Raw genomic sequence first — 25,739 nt, forward strand, 5'->3', positions numbered from 1 at the left:
CGCACTGCCTCCAGCTCCTACACACACACACGCACATCAAGACATGCATCAAACAATGTGTGGCAAAGGTCAGGGTTTGTAGTGGACGAGTCGAAGGTGATAAAGCTCAACTGGAACATACTCCATTCTGCTCTGGCCTTCACCTTTACACTCACTATATAACAAGGTCTCTCTCTTTTCACAGGACCACAAAAGAGCTTCTCAGATACACAACTAGTCCATCTCCCTGGCTCTGATCAAACCTCTAGTGAGCTGCCTATTTAGAGGAGCATTTTTAGACATCATAGGCGCGCACCTGACACGGTGGCTGCTCCATACAGAAGGAAGCAAAATCACGCTGCGTTTTAAGATCCCTGTTTAGGCCAAAATCTAGGGCAGAATCGCATGAATCATTTTTCAGATGAAGCAATCCCAGATGCAATACAACAAGCTTAATGATTTTCATCGAAAATGGCAGCAGGAAATAATTATGAATATGCATTGTATATGCACATTTTTATGCATCAGTGTGTGTGTGTATACATATATAGATAAAAATGGCATCAAAATTAAAAATGGACAATTTTATTGATTATGTATTTGCCATATATTATTTGTGTTTATGAAACCTAAGGGCAGGGTGCTTGCATTAAGGTAGAATATAATTCATCTAATCTAAATTAAATGGTTTAATACAATTAATTTTAAAAACACATTTACTCAATTTGACATTACTACTTTCATTATTCACTCTTAAGCATTTTTCAGTGATTTTATTCTATTGTTAGCTCCAGTTTTTAACAATAAGAAATAGGTTTGAATAATGTTCTATCTTATTTTCTTTAATAGTTAACAGAAAAAAAAGAGTCAACTTTATAGAAAATAAATGTTCCCAGGTAATATTTAATTTTTTTAGGCTTTAGTCGAGTGACCACATAAAGGCCAATTACTTAATTGTAGAAACACCATGTTGTCGTTTTAAAATGGTCACCTTTAATTTATATTTAATTAAACACATTATTAGAGTACTGTACTGTTAGCACATGTTAACATCAGTCTCTATTGTAATCAACTGTGAGCATTAGTCAAGTGTACGAAGCCAATAAGTTACTTATGAGTTATAACGCATCCTTAGAAGATTGCTGCCTATGTAGACAGCAGACACAGTGCCTCTGTGTCTCAGGTAGGGATGATTTAGGTAGGGATGCGTCTCACCATCTCCAGCTGCAGCTGTTTCTGAAGGGTGGAATTGAGCTTCTCTTGCTGCCGCCGGTACATCTGCACAATCTCCAGCATGATCCTGTCCTTGTCGTCCTCTGTTCCGCGGTCTTTTCCCGCCGTGGGAATGGGGGCGTGCTGCTTGCCGCCCGAGCTAGTCTCCATGGCGACTGGTGGAGGAGGTTGGCGGCGCTCGTGCGCTTCGCCCGCGTGGTGGGATTTGGCCTCCTCTGCGACAGAGGAAGGAGATGCGGGAAGATCTGAGGGAAAGGGAAGAAAGAGTTAACCACACACACGTAAATTACACACACACACACCTTATCTGTCGTGTGCTGAAAGTCTGTGTGACTAATTCTCTGTGGGTGTCTCTTTTTGAAGGTCAGCATAGAGAGGAAGGGCTGGACGTATCACACAGAAATGGGAGGCAAGTGGAAAGTGGAGATTTTCTTGATTTCATTTTTTTTTAGTGCTGCTAAGGTGCTACACAGGCGCGACATACAAATCACCTGAACCAGGAAAACTGCAGCTGCCTAGCATGTATGTTTAGATGAGCAATACGGGAGTCCAGAGGGACTGAGAGAGAAAGAGTGTGTGTGTGTGAGAGATACGGCTCATTTAAATGTAGGACAGGCAGGCTGCAGGTCTGGCACTGCAGAGACGAATAACAGCCTCGCTCTGCTGCTAGCCTCTACTGTGACTAAGACCTGTCTGTCACACTCAGAAGAATGAGTCAGAGATGAAGAACGAGAGACGGAAGAGACACGGGGGAGCAAGGATGAGAACGAGTACATGGAGAGAAGAGAGACAGATTGAGGAAGAGATACAGAGGGCACACGTATAGAGAACGGATACATGGAAAAAAGCGAGACAGATTGAGGAAAAAAAGGAGCCGGGATGGAGAAAAGGTGCATTGAAAAAAGACAGACAGATTGAGGAAGAGGGACAGGGGGAATAAAGACAGACAGATGATGGAAAAGAGAAAGGGGGAGCCTGGATAGATGCAAAAAAAAAGAGAGAGTCGGGAGACAGGTTGAGAATGAGAGATGGAGGAAGAGAGATAGACAGATGAAAAGAGACAGGGAGCCTGAACAGAGAACGGGTACATGGAAGAAAGAGAAACAATTGAGGATGAGAGATGGGGGAAGAAAGATAGACAGACTGAGAATAGGGAGAAAAGGGGAGCCAGGATGGAGAACAGACACAGAAGAAGGGGACACAAAAAAAGAGAGAGAAAGCAGTAAGCACAGAGAGGTGAGTGGTGGGCCAGAAGGGGTTGAAGAGGATCAAAAAGTGTAGAAAAGGAAAAGTGAGGCACAGAGGAAGGTAGAGAGAGAGAGATGTGAGGAAATATGGTGTGCTGCGGTGGAGACTGGAGACCCCTCCCCCAGTACTCTACTCTAGAGCGATCTGACACTCGCAGGGACAGCGTCCTCTTTTCATTCTCTCTCTTCACTGGAAACAAAATGTGAGCTGTACTAATCATTAGCAAGACACTTTCAGCAGCTCCTCACCTTTAGAGTCAGTCAACCACATACAGGTCCATAAACATCTCACCTCATCATACTTGTACGTTTTGTGCATGCATGTAGATTAATTCACTAGGATAACTAAATAGTGTGCGTGTACTGACCTGTGGTGGGCTGGCTGTCGTGGGTGAGTGCTCTCCTGCTGTAGTGCTGTTTAAGCAGGGCCCCCAGAACCTCATGGCTCACCTCTGCCTCCTTCTGCAGGGACACGTTAGGGGCCACCATCTTATCGTACGTGTAAAGGTAGTAACTGCAAACATAAACCCTCAGATTAGTGCACATACAACACTGAAACGGAAAGCTCCAGCAATAACAGGAGAATTGTTGCTCTCAGGAAGCCATTCACACGTACAGCTGAGCAGGTAATGATGCACTACAGAGCTAAATCGCAATAATCGGATCAGACTGGAAATAAATTAGCATTTAAAAAAAATAGGGTCTAGCTGAAGTGTGGCAATACAATTACTTTTTTTCTTGTTGACTGACTCCAAGCCTTCAGGTCAAATGTGTTATTCTTCAATGAGGTTTGCAAATATACATTTAAAATAAAATTTTACATTGTCTAAAAAAAATGGGTGGTGAAAATGCCATCACAATGCTAGGGCACTGTTGGTGGTTGTCAGTGGTTTGTTATGAGGTTGCTAGGGTGCCGTGAGTGGTTGCTAGGGGTGTTTCGTACAGGTTTTTGCAAAAATCAAAAGAACCCAGGTTTCTATGATATTCTCATCCCTAGATTCAGTGTATTTGACATCTATGGAATGGTGCCCATTTTATCATATGCACTTGCTTCTTCCTATTGAAATCCTGAAACAAGGCCCAGGTCAAAAGGGAATGCTGGGTAAAAAAGGCCATACCTCGGGTGGACGATGGGGCAGTGTCCTGGTTCCTCTTTGATATCGGGAAAGAGTCGACTGAAAACCAGTGAAGACTGCGAGTTGCCCTGTACACACAAAAACAAGCGCATATCAATATTTATGAAGCACTTTAAGGCCGTTTGAATATGAAATAGACTGTTTGAGCTGCATTAAAATACATGTCTACACATTTGTGCATGAATAATACAGAAGTTCTTTAAGGTCTCATTACACACAGATTATTAAGAGCATTTGCGCAGGAGCAGCCGAACAGCAATAATTACACAAAAATGTACAAACACACATAGGGAAACTTGGTGAGGGCAGTGAGGATGCCTGAAGCAGAGTAAACAAAGAGAGCAGTACAAACATCTTGCTGTAATATCATGCATGCATGAGAGGAGCTCATCCATCAGTGGGCACAGAGCAGAGGTTGACAGACAGAGCATTAATGAAGAGGATAAGAGAAAGACAGCATTTAGGGAAACAGCCCGGTGGCTTTCTGACTTGATGTAAATGCTTGGTAAACTGCACCGGGGAAAAGTGAGGCTCGGTTTACACCTTGTTTTGAAAATGTGTCTCAGAAGTGTCTCATGTTAAGGAATTTTTGAAAGGATATTTTAACACTACTAGCACAAAGGTGGAAAATCTTTTGGACTTCATGTACACTTGTTTTTACCATTATCTGTTTTGAACTTTTTTAATGAAAGAAATTAATACTTTTATTCAGCAAGGATGCATTCAATTGATTAAGAGTGACAGTAAATACATTTACCTTGTTACCAAAAAACTTTTAATTAATCAAACATTCTTAAAAAAAGGTTTTGTTGTGTATTAAGCAGCAAATCAGCATATTATAATGATTTCTAAAGGACCATGTGGCACTGGAGACTGGAGTAATGGTGCTGAAAATTCAGCTTTGCCATCACAGGAATAAATTACATTTAATTGAAATAGAAAGCAGTTCTTTTAAATTGTAATAATATTTCACAATATTACAGTTTTTACTTAAATGCAGCCTTGGTAAGCATTAGAGACTTCTTTAAAAATAACTTGCCAACCCTGAACTTTCAAAAGTTAGTGCATGTTAATAATAAACAAGGCCCTCCTCTAAAAATGGTTAGCATGAAACAGTTTGGATTCTGTTTGGACCCTGCCCACTTGTGATTAGAACAACCGGAATGAGAAGAGGATGGATGACTGTTGGGTCTCTGGTGTGTGTGTGCAGTTAGATATTTCTGAATGAAATGAATGACTGAGTGAGTCAAAGACAGAACGAGAGGAAGGGGTGTGAATCAGGGAGTTGTCTAGGGGTGGGTAGGAAGGGTGAGGTCGATTTTGAGGCCTGTAATGAGTATGAGTTAGCAAGATAGTGAGAGGCTGTGACTCTGTGATGAAGAGGGTGTGTGTGGATGAATGGGGAGGCCGTTCTGTGCCTGCGTGTAAACAGAGCCATGGAGGATACGGACCACTTGAAGAAGAATTAATTTGGAGATATATGGAGGCTGTTTAGTTGTATACAAATACAGTTTATTTTTAGCTAAAGAAGCTAAATTTATTAAATATTTTTTGTCAGATAATACGTGATTTAACTGTTCTTTCATACTAAGCAGAGTTAGAGATTTGAGACCGTCTCTATTCAAGAAGACATGAGAAAATAAAAAGAAGATGGAAAAAAGTTGCCCAGGAGCGTTGCCAAGATGCCTGCAAGTAGCCTTGCATTAAAGGAACTTTGGTGTAAAGCGATGCAGTAACATAGACTGTACCTTTTTCTCCAGGACGTTATCAGACGGCTTGCTGTTAGGTGGGCAGAGTGCAGGACTGGACTTCCTCCCGTGACTGTCGTCATCCACCACCTTCTGCGAGAAAACACAAACACATGCTTCATGAGCACAACCTTATTCACAAGAGTGTTTACAATTAGCTGCAAGCGTTCAGACACGTAATACATCTGATATCAGAGAGCTCGTGCACAAATCACCACACTCAATCTGTCCGTCACCTCCTCTGCTAAACGTATTCAACAAACACGCTGTAGGGCTTGTGCATATGTGTGTGCGAGTCACACAGCATGAATCAGGGGCAAGCTCAGTGCTGATGGTTATCAGACACAGACAGAGACTAATATAGCTGACACAGAAGGGAAGAGACCTTACGCTCATCTGACATAACAACAGTTCTCTTCAGAAGATTCATATGTGCGTTTCTAATGTTTATAATCCGTAACATCCTCTATTTAGCAGAGCAAACCAGAAAGTGTAAGGCACATCCTCGTCCCTCCATCACAGAGACACTAACAGTAGTGGTTGGGTGGATGCCAGAGGAGGAAGAAACATGTTTTATCTGGAGTAAATTACAACTTCCTGTAGACTATGGGAACTATGGGATCTCCTGTTTCCTGTAGGCTGAATAATGAATGGTGATGTCGTCGCACAACATAAAGCAGCTGTATGGCGGTGGGGTGACATGGCAACCCCACACATCAGCGCTAAACGCAAAAAAATGTGCGTGTAGGAGATAGGGCTGTTTTTCTTGAGGGAAGAGGACTGCAGCATGAGGGAGGGGTGGGCAGCTGCCGAGGGGGGCAGAAACAATGAGCACACTGCAGTGGTGAGCCTGTCTAACCTTGACAAGCGCACACACACTATGTCTACCGGCCCATCTCTCCACACTTCAAGGCCCAGCCAACACTCCCTCCTCACCCGTGACACATGCAATCACACAGTCCCCACTCTGTCTCGGTTCTCATCTCTCAAGAGCCAAGTATGCAATTCTAATGTTTAAACCTGGTTCAATACGCTATGTTTGGAATAGAGTACTAGCATACTGCACAGTATATACTATATGAAAATAGTACATACTGTCCTTTCCCCTTTTTTATTGCAACAACATGAAAAATATTTAAACGGATAGTACTGATGTAAGACAAAGAGTTCATAGAAGTTCCGTGTCCTTTCAATATGTGAATATGAAAATACTGCAGGGTCTAGGTTTTTAGTTTTTACTTGGTTAATTAATATATAATATAAATGTATATGTATATGTATATATGATATATATATATATATATATATATATATATATATATATATACCGTAATTAATATTCATCAAGCGGAGATAAAAACCTAAATAAATAGACATTTTGCATTTGTAATCCACAATTGTGCAAAAATATCTTGACAGTCAAATAATAAGTCATAAAAAAAGATAATAGGATATTACTTTCAATTCATTCGTCATACTGAAAATAGAAGGTCAAATCAAGTGCATGGCATTGGGGATACAGTACGACAGTACATTTTATATGAAGTCATGTGGGGATTCTGCGCATACTGAAAATTAGCATATTGTGCAGAGTATATATACTTTACACTGCAGAACCAGAAGTAGTATGCTATTTTGAACCGCCATAGAGACACCACACACACTGCTTTATATTAGAGCTTCCAATCTGCTGGATCACATGCTAGATGCAGTGCAGCCTTGACGCAAGACCTTACAGCAAAACAAACACAAAAACGAGGATTTATCTTGCTGGCCTGCAGCACATGGTGCGAGCAGTGATTGTGATAGTTGTGCGAAAGCTGTGGGCGCTGTTTACTGAGAGAGTTATTGCTCTGTTCCCCTCAAGGACATAAGAAAATTACACTGGAACAGGTGTCTCATGCTCTCAAGACGCAAAAACATGAGATACATGACATAAATCCACTATATATAAATGACGTGAAATAAAAAATGTGGTAAGAAAGCGTCTGCTGAGAAGGCCATTGTAATGTACACAGTTTGTAAATGACAGTTTTTCTCAAACGGTTATTTCCCGTTTAAGTCACTCAAGATCCCAAATCCTGCGGATCAGGTTGTTATGAGTTTCTCTCCGCGCTCTCTTCCAGGGACGCAACACCTCAGCCATCTCTAATCTCTTTTTAATTAGTGTGTTAAAGTCTCACACACACGCAATCATATTCTGTAACACTATTTACTTGTGCATCGTTGATAAATGTAACTAACACAAATCCCACACGCAATGAGAACAACAACACACAAACACCCAAAGGATGCAAAGCCTGTTTGTCACAAGCATATGTGATATGCAAAACTCTGCAAAAGTGTGTGAGAGAGAGGAAGACAGCTCACAACGGTGGGAGTTAGCATTCCTGTAGCTCGCTCATTTGAAACGTACCACCACTGCTCCTAACCCATCAGAGAACGCATGTTCGTACGCACACACCCTTCGTTCTTCAGTACTAGGACTATTTCCTTTTGGCCCCGGATCTCCCGTACACCCACGTCAGCTCGCTAACCTGAGCACCAAAACAACCTGCTAGATCTAACAGAACACTTTAAACCCTCATCAAAATTCAAGTGTTTTCCCTCGAAATGGGCATAATGAGGTCACTGACACACAAACACAAATTCTACTTTGGCTCTGACAATGAAGACTGTTACACGCACAACACCACATCACTATTACCAACTACGGAGATCCCCTGACGAAAACAGCAATGAAAAACAACATATCGGTAGAGGTTGACGAGAAAAAGTAAAAAACACACGCAATGTCTTTGCAGTTCCCGCACGTTTTATCAGCTACGCTGTAAGTGGGGAATTACAGCGTAGTATTACAAGCCGCACGGGCCGATGATGAATCTTATCTAGGCCAACCTCACACAGTCATAATACGCAATGACCTTTCAGAGAGCGCGTGTGTACCCTAGGAATGCCATTTTATGCATATCGGTCCTGTTTTTATGTGTGCACGTGTGTATAAGCACTTAATTTGTGAATCTGTGAGTGACACTGAGCATGAGTGGCTTTTTCATTTATAAGCACCTCACACACACACAGTTTAGCACAATCCGTGTGAAAGGCGGCACACGAGGGTTATTGTGTGTCCATCTGTTGCAACTCTGGCAGAGGGTATGTATAAAGCGAAAAAAGCAGCGCAAATGTGCAGTTTTCAGTCACAAACACACAGAGGGCTGCTGGGGCCCCTCACTGTACCCACTCCATAGGTCTCCTATTCACACATCATTTGCACTACAGGGGAAAAAAAGGAGTGAGGACATGTGTGAGCCGGGTGCACGGTGACCAAATATAGGTCGAGTTGACTTAAGAAAAGTACGCAAATCATTTACAATCTGGAAACAACGGCTGTGTTCAGAATGGAAGACTAGCATGTTGTTTGTTGTATACTATCAAAGTCCCTTTCAAGAAAAGTCTGTCCACTAAGCGTACAATTTTGCAACACCTCCGGGCAGCTATTTGGGGCATCCTATGAGTCCTATGTATTTGAATGGGGAAATCCTGAAATCTTAAAAACTGCTTGCCACACCTGGATTTAGGTGATAAATTTCAATCAGCAACAAAATCTGACATGAGGGTAGGTAAATGACAGAATTTTTATTTTGGGGCGAGCTATCCCTTTAAGTCAGCAAGTGGAGTCCAGCTGTCATCTCAGAAGTAAATGTTTGTTTAGCATTTGTAATCCAAGTGCGTGTAAAAATGTCACATCAAATAATGAGTCATGAAAATCACTGCGGATATTACTTCCATTTCATTCGTCACACTGGAAAAGTCTCGTGCATTGCATTGTGGGACTCGTTGTGCACTGTACTATTCTGATGAAGCATCTTTTCCATGTGGGCTGGACAGTGGACAAATGTAGGCCAACTTGATGCTGGCTATAAGGAGATAAAACGGAGGAAGAGAGACGGAACTAAAGAGGGATCTAAAACAGTGACGATTTCCCTGTTCATTCATTCATCCAAATGTGAACTGCCCTACTTAAATCAAAATGTAACAACTTGCGCAAGAATATAATTTCCACAAATTCTTGATTAAGGCCCCATGTGTATTTAGAACAGACAGAATCACTCCAGAATAAATACAGCAACATTTTGGCAACATGAGGATTTAATGTAAATTCGGTGGTCACCTAAATCTTTTAGGAGTGAATTCAGTAGTGAAAGCTGACCTGGAAATGCTTTTGCACATGTAGTCCATAAAAGTAAACCTGCATTCCTGATATTACCTATGACGCCTATACTCACACACTGGAGTACTAAAATCCACGTCGTACAAAAACACACTAAAACAACCCAAACATTCATAATCAAACTAAAACACTTGCACAAAAACCAGAGCAAATAACGAGCCTCTAAATATCAAAACACACACTCACAGGGATCAAACACACAGGCTCAGACGTGCTCATTCCTGAGAGGATTTGGCTGGCAGCCTAGGGCAAATTTTTTAAGGGAAGAGGGAGGGAGACGAACATTCCGTCTAGACGTGGTCATCAATAGTGCACAGTCTGCCTGTCTGTCTGCCCTTCCCGTCAGCCGTCTACACACATCCACTGTTTAATCTACAACATACGACCTGATAAGAGCCACACACACACACGGGTGATCGAGTTATCCACTCGCATAGCATACACAAAACTAACATACTGTGCCGGTGATCACGGATCGGCATGGAGGGCTGAGAGCCGCAAACACACAGAGGAATGGTCTCTCCCCTCTCCTGCTCTCAGATTTCACTGATTCAAACAGAGCTCTGCCTGTTCCCTTTCCTACACACAGGCAGCTTTAAATAGGCCTATGAATGGGAGATCTGTATGCACGCGTGTTAGAACCGAGTACTCTCAAGTGTGCGCCGGTGAAAAGCAGTAACCACATAAGCCTCCCATGGCGCGGCTACGCTAGGCTAACACGCACCCACACTTACTCACACACGCACAAAGACATTGGCAGTCTCGATGGAGATGCGTCTCTGAAGAGTGTTCTTTGGGCTGTGGCACCCTACAGCTCATTTCAGAAGCTGCTGTCAGGGCTCAACCAGAGTCATCACACTCTGACGTTGGAAACGGCCCACGCTGCTTTCTGTAGGATGCATGACACACACACAGTCCGTGAGAGCTTTGGTCAAAAGGGCAAAAACAAATAAGGACAGGACAAAACAAACATCTGGATGTTCGCGTGGCAGCTGTGAACCTCAGCGCCATATTATGAAGGAGCTATGGCTGAATGATTTATGATCATGATTTATACTACTGGCCAAATTAATTTTGAAACCCAACTTCTTGAGAATTTGTTTGTTTTAATTTTAGTTTCTTATATTCTTTCTTTTTTTACCTACACACCAGTGTGAATATTTTTGTTAGTGCATTTAAAATAGGGCCAATTTATAGGCTACCCCTAGGCTTACGTTTTTAAGGGCCTACTGATGTTTTTGTTATTGTATTTTTAATATTATAGGCTATTATTTGTGCATAAACATATCTGGTTATAGATAGTAAACCTAGCTACCGTTTTTTTGAAAACAACATATTTTGTAATCCTTGCTGCAAGCTTACAAGAGCGATAATATCATTAAATGTGAAGGGGGGCCCTCAAATATTTTCTTGGGAAAAAGGGGGTCTCAGAAAAAAAAATCAAATTTTTTTTCAAAGTGAGCGTGAAAAACTCAATGAATGATAAGAAACCTTTCTTGAGCAGCAAATCAGGATATTAAAACATATTAGACACTGAAGACTAGAGTAATGACAGTTGAAACACCACAGGAATAAATTACATTTTAAAATATATTCAAATATAAAATTGTATTTAGAAATTACAATTCTATTTTAAAATTTAATATTTCACAATAGTACTGTTTTTACTATTTTTGATCAGCCTTTGTGACTATAAGAGACTTCTTTCAAAAACAAACAAATCTTATTGTATGTAAGAGCTTGTATGTATGTTATCCTTGAGGCTAATCTATATGCTAGTGTAGTTCTAAACTGACAAAATTATATACAAGCATTTCTCTTCTCGAAAACGTATTGATGACTCGTTCTGCATTCTAACATTTTTGTCCAATCAAATGCTCTCTAAAATGAGAATGTCCCTACCCTAATATCACACAACTCTGACAAGCAATAGCCTAGTAAGTGGCAAATCTTGGTTCATGGCTATGATGTAAGAATAAATCCTACTGGTTATTTAAAAAAAAATAATAATAATAATAATATATATCCCAACATATCAGCACAGGCAAGAAAAATGCATAAATCAAAGGCTAATTCTAGTTATTAAGCCTAATTATTTGTTGATATTTTTCTGTCAGACACTCCTCAACCAGTTGGTTATGGAAAAATATAAAAGATGTCTCATATATGATATATAATTAAAGCATCCAGTCTACACAAACGTTATGTTAGATGTGTGTGAGGCAGAGAGGGAGCCGGTCTCCATAGGTGCATGTCATTAAACCGTGTGCATGGCACAGGAGATTCACCAACATGGCAGCTTGACACATAAAACTGGCAGTGCATTTCACTTCTTCCATCTTCAACAGCCCCAGAGAGAGAGAGATAGAGAGAGAGAGAAAGACAGACCGACAGTGAAAGAGAGAGACAGACAGAGCGAGGGAGAGAGCGAGCAACTGCCCACCCACAGAGAGCTGAGTCTCATACGCAGAATTTAAGCTGCAGACAGCGCACACGCACACACAATTTCACTCTACACAAGGCGGCTCATGCATTTTGCATGGCATAGCCTGTTAGGGGCCACAGTGACTGGCTTTGCATAGAGAAAAGGAGTTGAAAAAAAGAGAGAGAGAAGAGCAGTGTCCTTCACATCCCCAACAAGAGGAAGCTGTCAGCACACATCCACACCGTTACCAGAGTACATAAACCCTCACACACTATCAATCATACTCAATACATATCAGAAAATAAAGGAGAGGAGAACAGGACAACATCACACGCAGGGTGTCAGGCGTCATTTTTAGACAAAATAAACAAACATATGGCCTTACTGACAAAATGGCACAGCTGACACCCCCAAACACTCTTTGCAATGCAAAATATTTCCATCATACTTTACCTATATAGGTTAACCTCAAGGCACATGCGTGGGTTAAAAGCCACAAAACTACACTACCACTCAAATGAGTCGACAGGATTTTTGTGTTTTTGAAAGATTTCTCTTATGCTCACCAAGGCTGCTTTGTATGATCAAAAATACAGTAAAACCGCAAGGATCACATGATCCTTCAGAAATTATTCTAATATGCGGATTTGCTGCTCAAGAAACATTTCTTATTATTATCAATGTTGAAAACAGTTACGCTGCTTAATATTTTTTTCAAAAGAACAGCATTTTTTGGAATAGAAAATTTGCCACTTTCATATAATTTAATGCTTTCCTGCTGAATACAATTGATTTTTGCTCTCAGATTTCATCAAAAAGATCTTTATTTGTGTTCCGAAGATGAACGAAAGTCTTACAGGCTTTGAACAACATGAGGGCGAGTAATTAATTATAGAATTTTATTTTTTGGGTGAACTATCCCTTTAAGGGGATGATAGAGTTGCCTTGAAATGTCTCTGCCATTAAAGGAATATTCCAGGTTCAAGTGAAGCTCAACTGACAGCACTTGACACAAAATGGATACCATCACAAAAAAAGAAAATTTAACTTTTTCTTGTCCAAAGATATGGCTTACTTTGAGGCACTTACAGTGGAAGTAAATGGGCTAATCTCTAAACATTAAAATACTCAGTTTCAAAAGTATAGCCACAAGATATGTAAACATGATTGTAGTGTGATAAAATCGCTTACTAACCTTTTCTGTGTAGTTAAACCCAACTTCTTTGCCATGACAATGTAACACCTAAAACAATTGTAATAATGTATTGAAAGCGCTTTACAGCTAAAATAATACACAAATTGTAGCGTAAGAATCCATGTAGGCACATTAAGACAATTATTAACCTTATTAGGCTACTTATTTTTTAAATCCTCCTTTCACTAAACATTCTCTTCAAACTGATGCTTCATTACAGTAGAATAAAAAAAAAACATGACTATTCAATTCTCAAGTCTGCCATCACATTAAAGAGCTGATACATGCTGAGACGAGACATAAATGGGGACTGATGTATGTCAGACATGTGGGACTGCTTTCTGGGAGAGATCAATAGAGAGGATGTCTTGTATTAGAGATCAATAATTACTGGACAGATGGACAGTCAATCAAAGCAAAGACTGTCCTTTGTTTTGCCTGTAACAGCGAGTCAAATGTGTGCTGCTCTCCAGTGAGACATGAACGTGCAAGGCTGGTGCTGTTGTTCTGGTTGAGGAATCCCTCAGCTTGATGCAAGCTTGGAACAGACTGTCCTCATACAGCCAGGAGAGAAGAGCGAGTCTACGTTTAGAGCCTCCGCAGGGAGAGGAGGGAAGAGACGAGAGGGGAGGGGAATGCTCTCCTACGGCATCCTGCCCCTCAATCGCATTTTCTGATGGTTTGGCAAACAGGGCCTACAGTCTCAAGTGGGAGGAGATTCAAAAGAGAGAGATTATGTAGCGTGCCAGTGCATTAATCACAACCCAGTGGTGTTGTGAGTGTGTCTTTGGAGCTGTCTGCAGAATGACACATCTTCCTTTGGGATGAGCTTGGCGTTAGGAAACAAGAGCGCTGCAGTAATGGGAGGAAAATATGCAGTCTAATGAGATTGTGGTGAACCGGGGGTCGAAAACAGCAGTTTCACAGTAAAAAAAAGTGCCTCACAAGCACAGGATAACTGCAGGAAGCATCTTCATGACCCATTTTTGGCAGATTTCCTGATGAAGCAAGATAACTGTGGCCTCCGCATTGCATTCCATCAAAAGAGGGTCCGACCACAGCGTGAGCACATAATCACAACACTCTCAGTGTTTTACAAGAGGACATTAAGATGAATCACTAGCCAGCACAGTCAGATGGTTTTATCTGGAGCAGAGGGACACTGACTTCGCTTGTGTCCCAGTTAGGACGACGGACTCCTATTATGTCCCTGTTACATGAAGTCTAACACTGCACTGGTTTTTCAAAGAGGGGGTAGAAGAATATCATCAGATAAAGCTATAGGCCTAGTAGATATGGCAGTCAGACAGGAAGCAGAAAAGACAAGGAGAAAATATAATATTACACATTATATCTATAAATGTGTCTGGTGGTCAGGAAGAATAAAATGGAACAAATTATTTAAATCAAAAGTCTTAAGAACATGCAGATGTCAAGACATGTTGAAATATTTATGAAGATGTTAAGAAGATGTTTATGAAGGCAACTTCCCTTTTCAAGGGGACATTAGCCCCTTTCACACATACAGTTTTTACCGGTAATTTACCAGTAGAGATGTGTGAACAGGATCTTTTCAGAACTCAAAAGGGAAGTTGTAACATTACCGGTAAAGTGCTCTACGTGAACGCGGAACGAAGATTACCGGTATTTGCACGTACGAAGTCAGAACGTGCTGACGCAGGAAGTCTGCTTTGGGCCAATCAAGGAGATGACGTGATTACCCGTCACTGTTTAGTGTTTACAGTCAGCTTTTTAATAGTTTTTCCATTTAAATATGCGCAAAATTATCATCTTTCTTCGTTGTGCCACGTCTCTCAGCTTTTTCAACGTGTCGTGTTCGAGACCCAGCCTTCTTTTCCATTCATCAGCGCTGTGGCTCTGCAGTATTATGCGCGTCTAGTGTTTTTAAGAGCAAAAACTTGTTCCGTTTGTTCATCCCCTTATGCCTTTCACCCAGACATAAAAAAATGGTCAAATTGAACAGTGAAATTAAAGCGCTTCTCCTCATGTGGACGGATGAAGACAACGGCGTTTAAAGACCACTTATAATGTCTGACATCACAGAATTGACCAATATTTTGGAGCAGTTACGTGTGAATGGTCTCCTACTGGTAAAAAAGCCAGGACGCTGTTGCTTGTGTGAACAGCACATTTGTGTCTTTAGTACCTGTAAAGTAATTCTGGTAACTTTACGGTAATTTACCAGGATTGCTGTGTGAAAGGGGCTAATGAATGATCAGTCTTTAAGTTCTGCATGGAACACAGGAAGGAACTCTAGGTACCACATAAATAACACACAGATCCTCACACACGGGGTCAATAAAAGAGAATTTGAGGAATGGAGCAATACTCTGCTAAACAAAAACGCATCCTACCTACACACAAATTAAGTAAATAGTCAGGTAAAATAGTCAGGTTTCAGTTATTTTAAACTATTTTTTTTCTCTACTTTGTAGTAGCAAATGCATATCTGTAGCTCACACAATAGAGAATGGTGCTAGCAATACCAATGCATGATAAAAAGTATACCTTGAATTTAATTAAAGTAATTTTGGATTAAAATGTCTGCCAAAAGCATAAAGTATAATCAACATTTTTCTTGCTTTATCAACCATCTTCATTTATTTTTTTCACTGAGCTCATCCCTATGCCCTATCAATGAAAAATGCATGTAATGCTGCCATAAGTGCTGATATGACACAAAATACGATCATATTAACAGCAGGCATAGCTCTTGTCTTTTGCACGCATGAGATTTCTCTAACTAATGCTCACCATGGCAGTTGAACCACCTGGCTGAATAGTCAAGCATGTCTTGACAAATTTGGGTTAGCCGCGGTCTGCAGGCCGTCCTGGGGCTGTTCTGGCTACTGGCTCATCTCCAGGGACTTGGCGAAAGACCGGTACAACAATATTCCCAGCTTGAGCACAAAGAGCAGGGCCCCCAATCTGCCCGCAGCATCCGAATGTTAAGCCAACAGGGAGGAGTGTGTTGTCTTAACGGCCAACAGGAACTCTGGGCTTTATATAAATAGGACAGATTGCCAAATCACAGTGTGTGTGCTTTTTTGGGGGGCTTTAGGGTTAGTTAGTGATTTGTTTGTGCATGAGGACAAACAGTTGGAAATAAATGAACGGTGCTTTGAGTGTGTGAGCGCCTGAGCACATGGACTGCTTCGAAGCACTGTGGTAATTCACCATGAGTAGAGCAAAGGTAAAAGGGTAAAGGTTGCTGAAGCCAGCCACTGCCAGCATGTCCTGAGCTGAACCTGATCTCTTTCTCCTATTTTATTTTTTCCATTTCCCACACTATTATTCATTCCTTTATCAATCTCTCATCAGGTATATAGCTGCTTGGGGCCAATGGATGTGCACACCTGTCCATTCTCTATGTTCATCCATATGCATTTGTCAGCAAGTCTCTTCATATTCATTAGCGTACCCATTTGTATGCACTAGCGTTTTGGCATTCGTGTACGTGGGCGTGCGAACAGACTACTCTTTACACAACTAGTCTGACATTGTGTCCTGACCGGAATATTACATTTCTGCTGCCTCATGCAGAGAAGCACCTCCTACAGTGAAATCTCATTGGTCCAAAATCCTGCTTCACATAGCCATATGTTATTCAAACATCAAAATAAAAATGAAAATGCTGTGCAAAATGACAAAATCACTTTGTAATCAGAACGTATTCAAGACAGAAACACTAGACCTGGTTAGAACACTTTGCAAATCAGTCTTACTCTTCTTTAACTGGTCTCTGTCTCTCTCCTACACACATAGTTACCGTCTACTGAATTCATCCACTTCAGCCAGATCAATAGTCCTCCTCAATCACTCTCTCCCTCACTCCCATAAACACACACTCACTGGCCTCCGCTCCCCTTATGTAAACAGAGACTGATTAGGTCATTCGGCTGCTTATTTTGAGGGGCCGTGTTGCATCCACTGGAGTCTCTGATATTTACACTGGAGCAAACCCTGAGCTCAACATCCTCGATCAAACAGACAAAATCCTGAGCCTCTCCCACCTCTAACCTTTCATTACCCTTCAATCTCTCACCAAACACAGGCCACATGAAGATAAAGTTCCCGAGGTACAATATCGTGTTCTGCAGATTGCCAGGCAGAAAATATTAGACAGAATCATCCACAGTGAAGCCCTCCATAATATCAGCCTAAAGGTGCAATCACATTTACCATTTTTTGGCAAAATTTCATGAGTGAAATCTAGTCATTTCAATAGGAATCTGTGCGAGCAGGAGTTTCACATGAGGGTTAAAATTTTCCTAAAAAATTTGCCAAATTTGAAAACTTAGCCAAAGCAGGATCAACAGTTGACAGCCTGAGTTATTAAAATAGTTAAAGATTCTAAGGCTTTAAAAAAAAACAAATATCAAATCAAATTAGGAGGACCAGAAATAACTGTTGCATAAATGATAGACATGACAAAATGGAAACAGCAAAGCAAAAAGAAGGACTGCGGCTGACAGAGGAAAAAGAGAGAGAGAAGTCTGACAAGGAAGGTACGTCACAAACGAGGTATGTGGTCGGGCTGAAAGATGAGAGAATAAAACATATTCAGACAGGAAAATGACAGCTTTTCTCGTAGATTTTAAAAGAAAGGAAGGAAAAACAGAAAGTGGAAATAGGAGAGCACGATGGTGGAGAGTTGGCATCCTTGCCTGTGGTGCATGAAGTCACTGATTTCACAATTACAAAAAGGAAGACAGAAAGACAAAAAAAGAGAACGAAAGAGAAAGACAACGAGAGAGAGAGAGGCAGCTGTCTGGTGTCTGCACCGCAGCCGGTGTTTTGCCCTCAGTGGGAGATCGACAGGACTCCATCTGTCTGCCAGACACGTCTACAAGGTACACATCAAACCTCAAACCATCACAGCGGCCTGTCTATCACTGACATACAATCTTTCGAACAAACAAACACAGACCCAAATGGCATGATAAGGAAAACAAAATGAAATAGGAAATGGCCTCTATGACTCAAACTTGTGTCGCCAACATTGCGTGTTGGCGTACGTAAAAGTCGATCATTCTTTGAAGATGACTGTATGTTTAGACAGAAGACGAGACAAGAGTTCTTCATTAAACTCATAAAAGACAGAAGTATTACGGGAATACTGGAACAACAAAGAAATGCCACAATTTATCAACCTTTAGACACCCAGTATATGCTGTCTAGGCAGACAAGGGTTTGAAACACTGCCAGTGTCTCCATAACCACACAGACGGGAGGAACACTGTCCTTGATGAAGGGGAAGAGGGCTGGTTCTGAACTAGCTAAAGTGCCGTGTGCAGAAGTCTGGCGGTGAGGGTCTGATTGTCACCAACATCTACACAGCCACCTGTGGAAACTCTGAGTCACTTGTTCTGGCACTCCAGCATCACAGATGTTTAGAGTGAACATTTCACCCAGTAAACTGATGAGCCTGTCTGCCCTACTTCCCGTACACACACACACACACACACACACAATTAACAGTTATTTCTTGATTTGGACACAAGCAGATGAGTGCGCATGTGTTGTTTCTCTTTACCGGCACGACTCATGTAAGCTCAACGTCTGAGTAATGACCTTTGACGCACGCACATATGTCTGTTTACAGTCCCTTCAAAAGCCGTTTAACACAAAACTGTAAGCACCTGTTTTCTTGACACCGTTTTAATCCTAATCAGTGTTGTAAATGTTAACTAAACCTATTACAAATATTTTCAGTAATGGGAATAAAGCTGGAATAAAATAAAATATAAATATTAGATGAAAAACCTAAAACCTAACCTGTTTAAAACAATATAAATCAACAACACCATCATTTATAGAAGCTAAAGCATCAAACAGTTTAAAATCATTTAAAAATAACCCTTGAAAGATCCTTATGACTTAAAATAGCCTAAAACTAATCGAGAAACAGAAAATTTAAGAAAAAATAATTCACAGAAGGATCAGGCAAAGCGTCAGGGCAGGTGCAAGACGCTGCCAGACAGTGACGTGTCGGGAGCTCGGCAGTTAACGGCTCGCCATGAAAAGAGAAGGTGTCACTGACTCACTCGCATTTCTGGGAGTTTGATATCTCACCCTCAGCCGAGCGGAGCAGAGACGATCCCTGGGGGAGTTTAGCGTGTGTGTGTGAATCAATTTCATTAGTGTGCGTTAAGGATAAGTGAGTTGTGTTACAGTGTAACTGGCTGTTTGTGTGTCAGGGTGAGGTCAGTCTGTGTAGCAGATGTGACTATGACTGACAGACTCAAGGTCTGTTTCTGTACATGAAGTGTGTGGTGGGGGAGGCGGAAGGAGGAATGCGGTTTGGGTGCTAGACGACGAGACACCAGACGGTATTTCCGGCACACTTGCATAAGCACACAGGAGAAACCGGGGCTGTTCTTCCTCTCTTAGACAGAACAATCATTTGCTCACATCAGCGCTAAACTAAAAATAATTGTGTCTACTGGAACATTACCGCACTGTTAAACCATTAACCGCTGCTACTTTCATTTGAAAAAACCTCTGACAGCAACCAGGGGGTCAATCTTTGTCTAACATGAGCACTAACAACAAAAAAAGCTCTGGCTTGCGGCCTTGGTCAAGGGGGTCATGAGACATGGCTGGTCAATGGGAGTGAAACAATCCAGACCTTTTTTTTCCCCCCGCTGACTTTTCTATAGATTCTAGTGCACTAGTACACTTTGCTGAGTTTTGTTTCAACGGTTGCATCATGAAAGTGGAAGAATCTCTAGTGTTCCGGCTTTAAATTATGCAATCATGCAATGCGGGCATTTCCCAATGCAACGACATCACTCCCATTTTCCCCATTTAACAGGTACATTTTTACAGATGTCACAAAAACTTTTTCCACAAGAACTTTGTCCACCTTATTTTTGACGTGGAAGTAAGCTATTTCCCGTGAATGTGCGAGACTTCCGATACATTAGCTGAAATGACTAAATAATTAAAAAGAATAACAAAGTACAATAAACAGTAAAATTACCTGACCTACAAACCAATTGGTTTAAGATTACAATATTAATAAATGAAAATAATATAAGTTCCAGTTTGCAGAGTCAGTATAATTAACTCTCACACATTATAGCTAAAATAACTGGAAGCAGCTCACACCAGAAGGCTTGCACATTCAAGGTAAAAATGCCTGTGCCCGAAATAAAATTAAAGCTAAAATGACTGGGGAAAAAATTTAATTAAAAAAAAATATATTAATGTCACTAGACAGCAATCATTCTAGACTCTGCTGAGAAATGTAACAGTTAAAGATTTTCACATGACACCAGTTAGTGCATTACTTTGAAAGCACTAAAATACTAAAAATAAACTAACTTGAAACAGAAACATCTGAAAAAACGAATAATGATATAATGGAAACTAAAATTGAAAAAACAAACTGAAAATAAAACATTTAAAAACTTTGTTAAAAAAATAACATTTTTAATGTTGCATTTCAAATTTTATTTTTATGTTAAATTTCACATTGTTAATATTTTAATTTTATGTATATTTTAATTATTTTTGTGAGAAGGGTTAATGTGGGAGGGAAATGTAGTTTTGCAGCTGTATTAAGGTTTTTGCTAATGCTTTGGAAATTATTTTTAGAATACTTTTTTTTTTAATTAATCAAATTAAAACCGGAGACAGGAAATGCACATTTAAGTTAAAAACCCCTTAAATATGAATGCAAAATTTAAGGTTATGTTATCCCCATCTGCCCCCCAAAGATGACCCTCTTCTGACCTGGGAGGTAGATAATGTACTTCCTGTTCAGCCAGACCAACTGGAATTCCCTCCCTCCTGCCATACGACCCCACTGAGCGTCACCTGCCCCGTGCCACCCCATAAAACTGGGTCAACACTAGTTTATCAAAACAACTACAGCCTTGCCCAGACAATAGCAAACAGTCTCTCCTCTGCAGACTATCACACATTACCATCTGGTCAAACACGTGCAAATCCACTTGTGAACCTGAAGCAAAACTTGACCTTAGTGAACCAGCAATCATGGAAGAAAAGACACTTACTTTGTCCAGAGGCCTCTTTAGCTGGTAGTGAAACTTCTCCTTCATCTCATCCAGCAGCTGTTTGAGTTGGGACTCCTCCGGCGTGCCCTCATGCTTGCGGCCCAGCTGTAGGTAGCAAGGCCACTTGGCCGAATCGAAGCCCCAGTGGCAGGTCCTCTTGTCAGGGGACTTGTGCGAGTGCATTACAAAGTTCTGTGGGGAAAACAGCAGCTGGCATTCCATGCACTGAATGCAAGGAGCGTCCGGCTGGACGTAGAACTGGGGCACAAACAGGCCTTGGCACTTGCCCAGACACTGGTGTTCCACCTGGAAACTGGCCCCGCTCTCCTTCAGCAGGCCTTGGCCTGGCAGTTTGCTGTTGGGGTCGGCCGAGAGGGTGGCACCCGGGCGGAGCAGGGCGTTGCAGAGCCGTTGGGCATCAGTTAGGGTGATCAGGCCACAGGAAGGTGCGTTGAAAGGCAGGATGCCCAGCACCTTAAGGATGTGGAGTTGCTCGGCATCGCATCGGGAACAGTAAACATAAAGTTCGTCACAGACAGCGTTGATCTGTTGCAGAGAGAAGTCTCGCAGCACCGAATTGAGTACCTGGGGCAGACAAAGACGCTTTTCACCCCCCACAACAAAGCAGGAGATGGACTCTCCTTCGAGAAGAGAATGAGTGAGCTCAGTGGAGCTGTCACAGGGAACCAAGAGCGGGCCGCCTCCAAGGACTGGGGGAGACGGTAGGGGAGCCATGCCAGCAGGAGAGGCGCACTCATGAGCCGATTTTGCTGAGAAGGCAGCAGGACCTCCCAGAGAGCTCTGGCTGCTCAGCGTGAACTGTGCCAGAGTGTGCTTGAGGCCAGCGCTAAGATCTAAAGCCTTGGAAGCCCCGACGATGTGGAATTCTCTTTCCTCAATGTCCATTTCTGAGCTGGCATGGTCCTCACGCTCCTTCTTGACCTTCAGGGGTTTGGAGACGCTCTCCAGGCAGCGCCGTTTCAAGTGCATCTCTGCCATTACCCGCTTTTTAATGGGTGCATCCTCCAGTCGCTCCCTGTACAGCCGCTTCATGTTGCCTTTGAATGACGTCAGGTCTTTGAATGGGGTTTTCAGACTCGTCTGAGGGCTAGCCATGTCCGAACACAGATTATTGGTCTTGCTTGGGTGAGAATATTCGGCTGTTCTTCAAACACGACACCTTTGAGTTGGTCCTTCTTTTCTCGCTGTGTTAAAGGTTGCAAATCCTTTTACGTCCAGCTACATGCATGATTGTGACAGAAATAAGGGTTTGATGTGCTTCCTGTGAATGAAACAAAAAGAATAAAGACTTGTGAATATCTAATTATAGCACCAAATGGCTTTAAAAAACCGAAACCATTACGAATCAGAGTGTGACGCCACACAAATGCGCATTGAAAGGAATATGCTATCAGGGCAATAAAAAGCATCCAGAACAGTTTTAGTGTGCGGCACATTGCTAAACTAGACGACAGAAACATTTTCACCTCATCAGGATAATCTAATTTGAGACTGATCGATCTAAGGCTAGTTTCTCGGTGTTTTAGTGCGCTGTTTTTCTCTACTGACAACATGCCGAATCCGTCAACGCGTTAAATGAGTCAATGCACTAATAACGTCAGATTAACACAGAGATAACCAACAGCAACCGTAACTACCAGGGAGCAGCCATTTAGTTCTGTCCAACCACAGCAGGCTTGAAATAAAATAATCTAGATGTAATAACTGCACACCACCACATCTGTGAAAAGATCAAATCACACACACACATCAATATATAGAGGAAAAACTGACTGAATATTTTGATCGCAGAAGCAAAAGCCTGACTGACATTGATGGAAACGGAATTTCCGAGCATGAATATGAAGGCAAAACGAGAGATCACAACCCCAAATTCAGCGCATGTCAGTGAGGTTTCGGCTAAAACCAGAACGAAAAAAGGGTTCAATTCCGTATTCACAACATGCGCCTGTTTCATGAACATAAAACGACGCATGTGTCCAAATTTAAAAGGCAAAAACACCAGTTCCTCAAAATAAAACACAATTTTCGCCTGGTTTTGCTTTACCAGATTTGTGTGATAGCTCGGATAGATTGACCCTGACCACAGACGTCGTTTCGTTTCCTCGAAAAATAAAACAATTTCAGAAACACTGATAAAAAGCTGTCTATTTTTAACCCTGAACGAAAGTGTCACTCTTTTTACTCCCGCAAGGACACCGCGGCTCTGTCCTCGACTCTATCCGTCTCTCCCCTCTCCTTCTCCGGGCACAGGCTGCGCTGAACGCCCGCGGTGCGACATTCACCAACCCCGCGACCGGGAGACCCTCAAAATGACAACAGAAAAACTGACCACATATATAACGTTAATAAATACCAAATATGTCAAAACGACATCCAAAGCTCGGATTTTAAACCCATTATATGACTTTTTACGGCAGTAAATCCAAGCCATTGAGACTGACACCTGACCTCCCCGAAAACGTTAGCTATCGCCCCAAATGCGTTTCTGTTTTTAAATAATAAACATATTATATATAATGTTGATCAGGTTGAGGATTTAAATCAAAGACATTTTCAGCACGACGATGCGTCTCTTAAATGTGAACATGAGCATGTTGAGCACTGAATATACGTCCCTTTTATATGGCACATCAAAACACACATCTCACAAATTCACACATTAAATATAACCAAATTACCATCGCTCAGAAACAGCACCTGAACCGGTTTTACATCAGAAAAAAAATAGCTCGTTCGTTCACAGAGCGTTAGCAGTGCGGCTAGAACATTTAAACCCTTTAGCACGCGCTAACAGAGCTAACGCTACAAATCCCGTTCCGAGCCCGAAATAAACATCACATAACCATTGAAAACCATCCAAAACATGTAGAGAATCTTCTGGACCATTTCATAAATCAACAAAGTGTATAGGTGAGCCCGTTGTCGTATTTTAAAGGGACTTGCCTCAGGATGATCGCTCCAGGTCCGCTGTCTCTCGCTCTCGCTCTCTCTCTCCCTCCCTCTAGTCTGTCTGACCGTCAACAACACGCGCACAGACTGAAACCCTTCAGACGCTCGAGCGTCACAGTGAGCGAGAGCGCGCACTAGCAGAACGGATGTCGCGCGGGCGTGTGTGTCTGTCTCCCGCTCTCCCCCAATGACTTGTGAAGTTCAGACTTGCAAGATTTAAGGTATAATAAACAGTGCTACTGCTGGATAGTAACTGACTGAGTGACTGACTGACTACATTTACTTTTCTATTGATGATTAGCCTACATGTCATTCCCACAATAGCAGTACATTATTCTTAATTCATTGATTCTACGTGTTTGTTGTATTTTAAATGATCATTTCTATAAAGGTCTACTGTTTATACGTTCAGAAGTTCTTCCAGTTTTGTGGAATTGCACAATCATGAGCTTCTCACTGAAAACTGAGACCCACACAGCATTTGTTTACTGGATTTAGTACATAAATCTTTTCACTTTTCTTAACATTGCATATCTAATCAACTCCTGACAAACACGTTCATTACTATTTGAATTATTAGGCTACTCAATGAGCCATTTATCCATAATGTCTCTGGAGACTTTTGTAACACATTAAAATTCACATTGTTTGGCTATTATGCAATGCAGGGATTCCCTAACGTTTTTGTCAGCTGAACTTCTATGTCATAGGCTTTTTTAAACCCTTAGATTTTAATTGAATAAGTTAGGTCAATAATAAAAATTAAGTCAATAATAATAGGCTAATAGTGCTGAAATAACTTTCTCTGAAGTCGGTTAATTGTCACAAGACATGCAGTTAAACAGATATATATTTTTCAATCTTTTATAGTAAATGTATTATTTTTTATTGTTTTTATTTTTAAATAATTGATTTCTATTTTAATGATTTAATTACTTTAGCTTTTCATTAAACTCACAAATCTCTGCAGTTCCATCACAAACCTCAATCTAGGAAACCCTGATGTAATTATTATTATGTTTTTAATAACAAAGAATGGAATATATTGTCTTTCTCTTTGTGTTTTTATATCAATATGGTACAATATTATCCTATCCAAATCAATGTGATAAAACAAGTTAAATTAAATGTAATCTAAAAAGTAATCAGAATACATTACCTAAAATGAGTAATCTAAATTACATTACAATTTGTAAGTAATCCCAGTTCTGGGTATAAAAGTATAGAATGCGTGTTCAAAGTTTGTCTATGGTACATGTTACATGGACAAATTAATGGAATTTTAAAAAAAAAACAGGTTTCAAAATAAGGGAGTTTTATTGTCAGCAGGATCTAGGGACATTCTAGCTATATAATGGGGTAACTGCATGCTGAAAATGGAAATTAAAATGCCATTACAGCCACTTCCCTATCCTATCCTGATTTATGTTGAAAGGCTATGAGCAGATGTCTGTAAATGTTTCACAAATAATGACTCATCTGAAATGTTCTCTATGAATGAAATTCCTTCGATCACACTTTGTATAC

At 41.1% G+C, this 25,739-nt stretch overlaps 1 protein-coding gene across 1 annotated transcript; it reads right to left on the minus strand.

The window, feature by feature from the left end:
• Positions 1-2: 2 nt before the first annotated feature.
• Positions 3-24,365, minus strand: skila (SKI-like proto-oncogene a; the record flags this gene model as incomplete). The annotated part of the gene is made up of 7 exons (XM_079613381.1): positions 24,207-24,365; positions 21,240-22,521; positions 5,344-5,436; positions 3,578-3,663; positions 2,828-2,973; positions 1,195-1,457; positions 3-17 (listed from the first exon to the last, which is right to left on the minus strand). Coding segments are annotated over exons 2-7 (1,719 nt in total), but the record flags the coding sequence as incomplete, so codon positions are not given.
• Positions 24,366-25,739: the final 1,374 nt, after the last annotated feature.

The sequence above is a fragment of the Phoxinus phoxinus genome, assembly GCF_949152265.1.
Source record: "Phoxinus phoxinus genome assembly, chromosome: 5".
Lineage (NCBI taxonomy): Eukaryota > Metazoa > Chordata > Actinopteri > Cypriniformes > Leuciscidae > Phoxinus > Phoxinus phoxinus.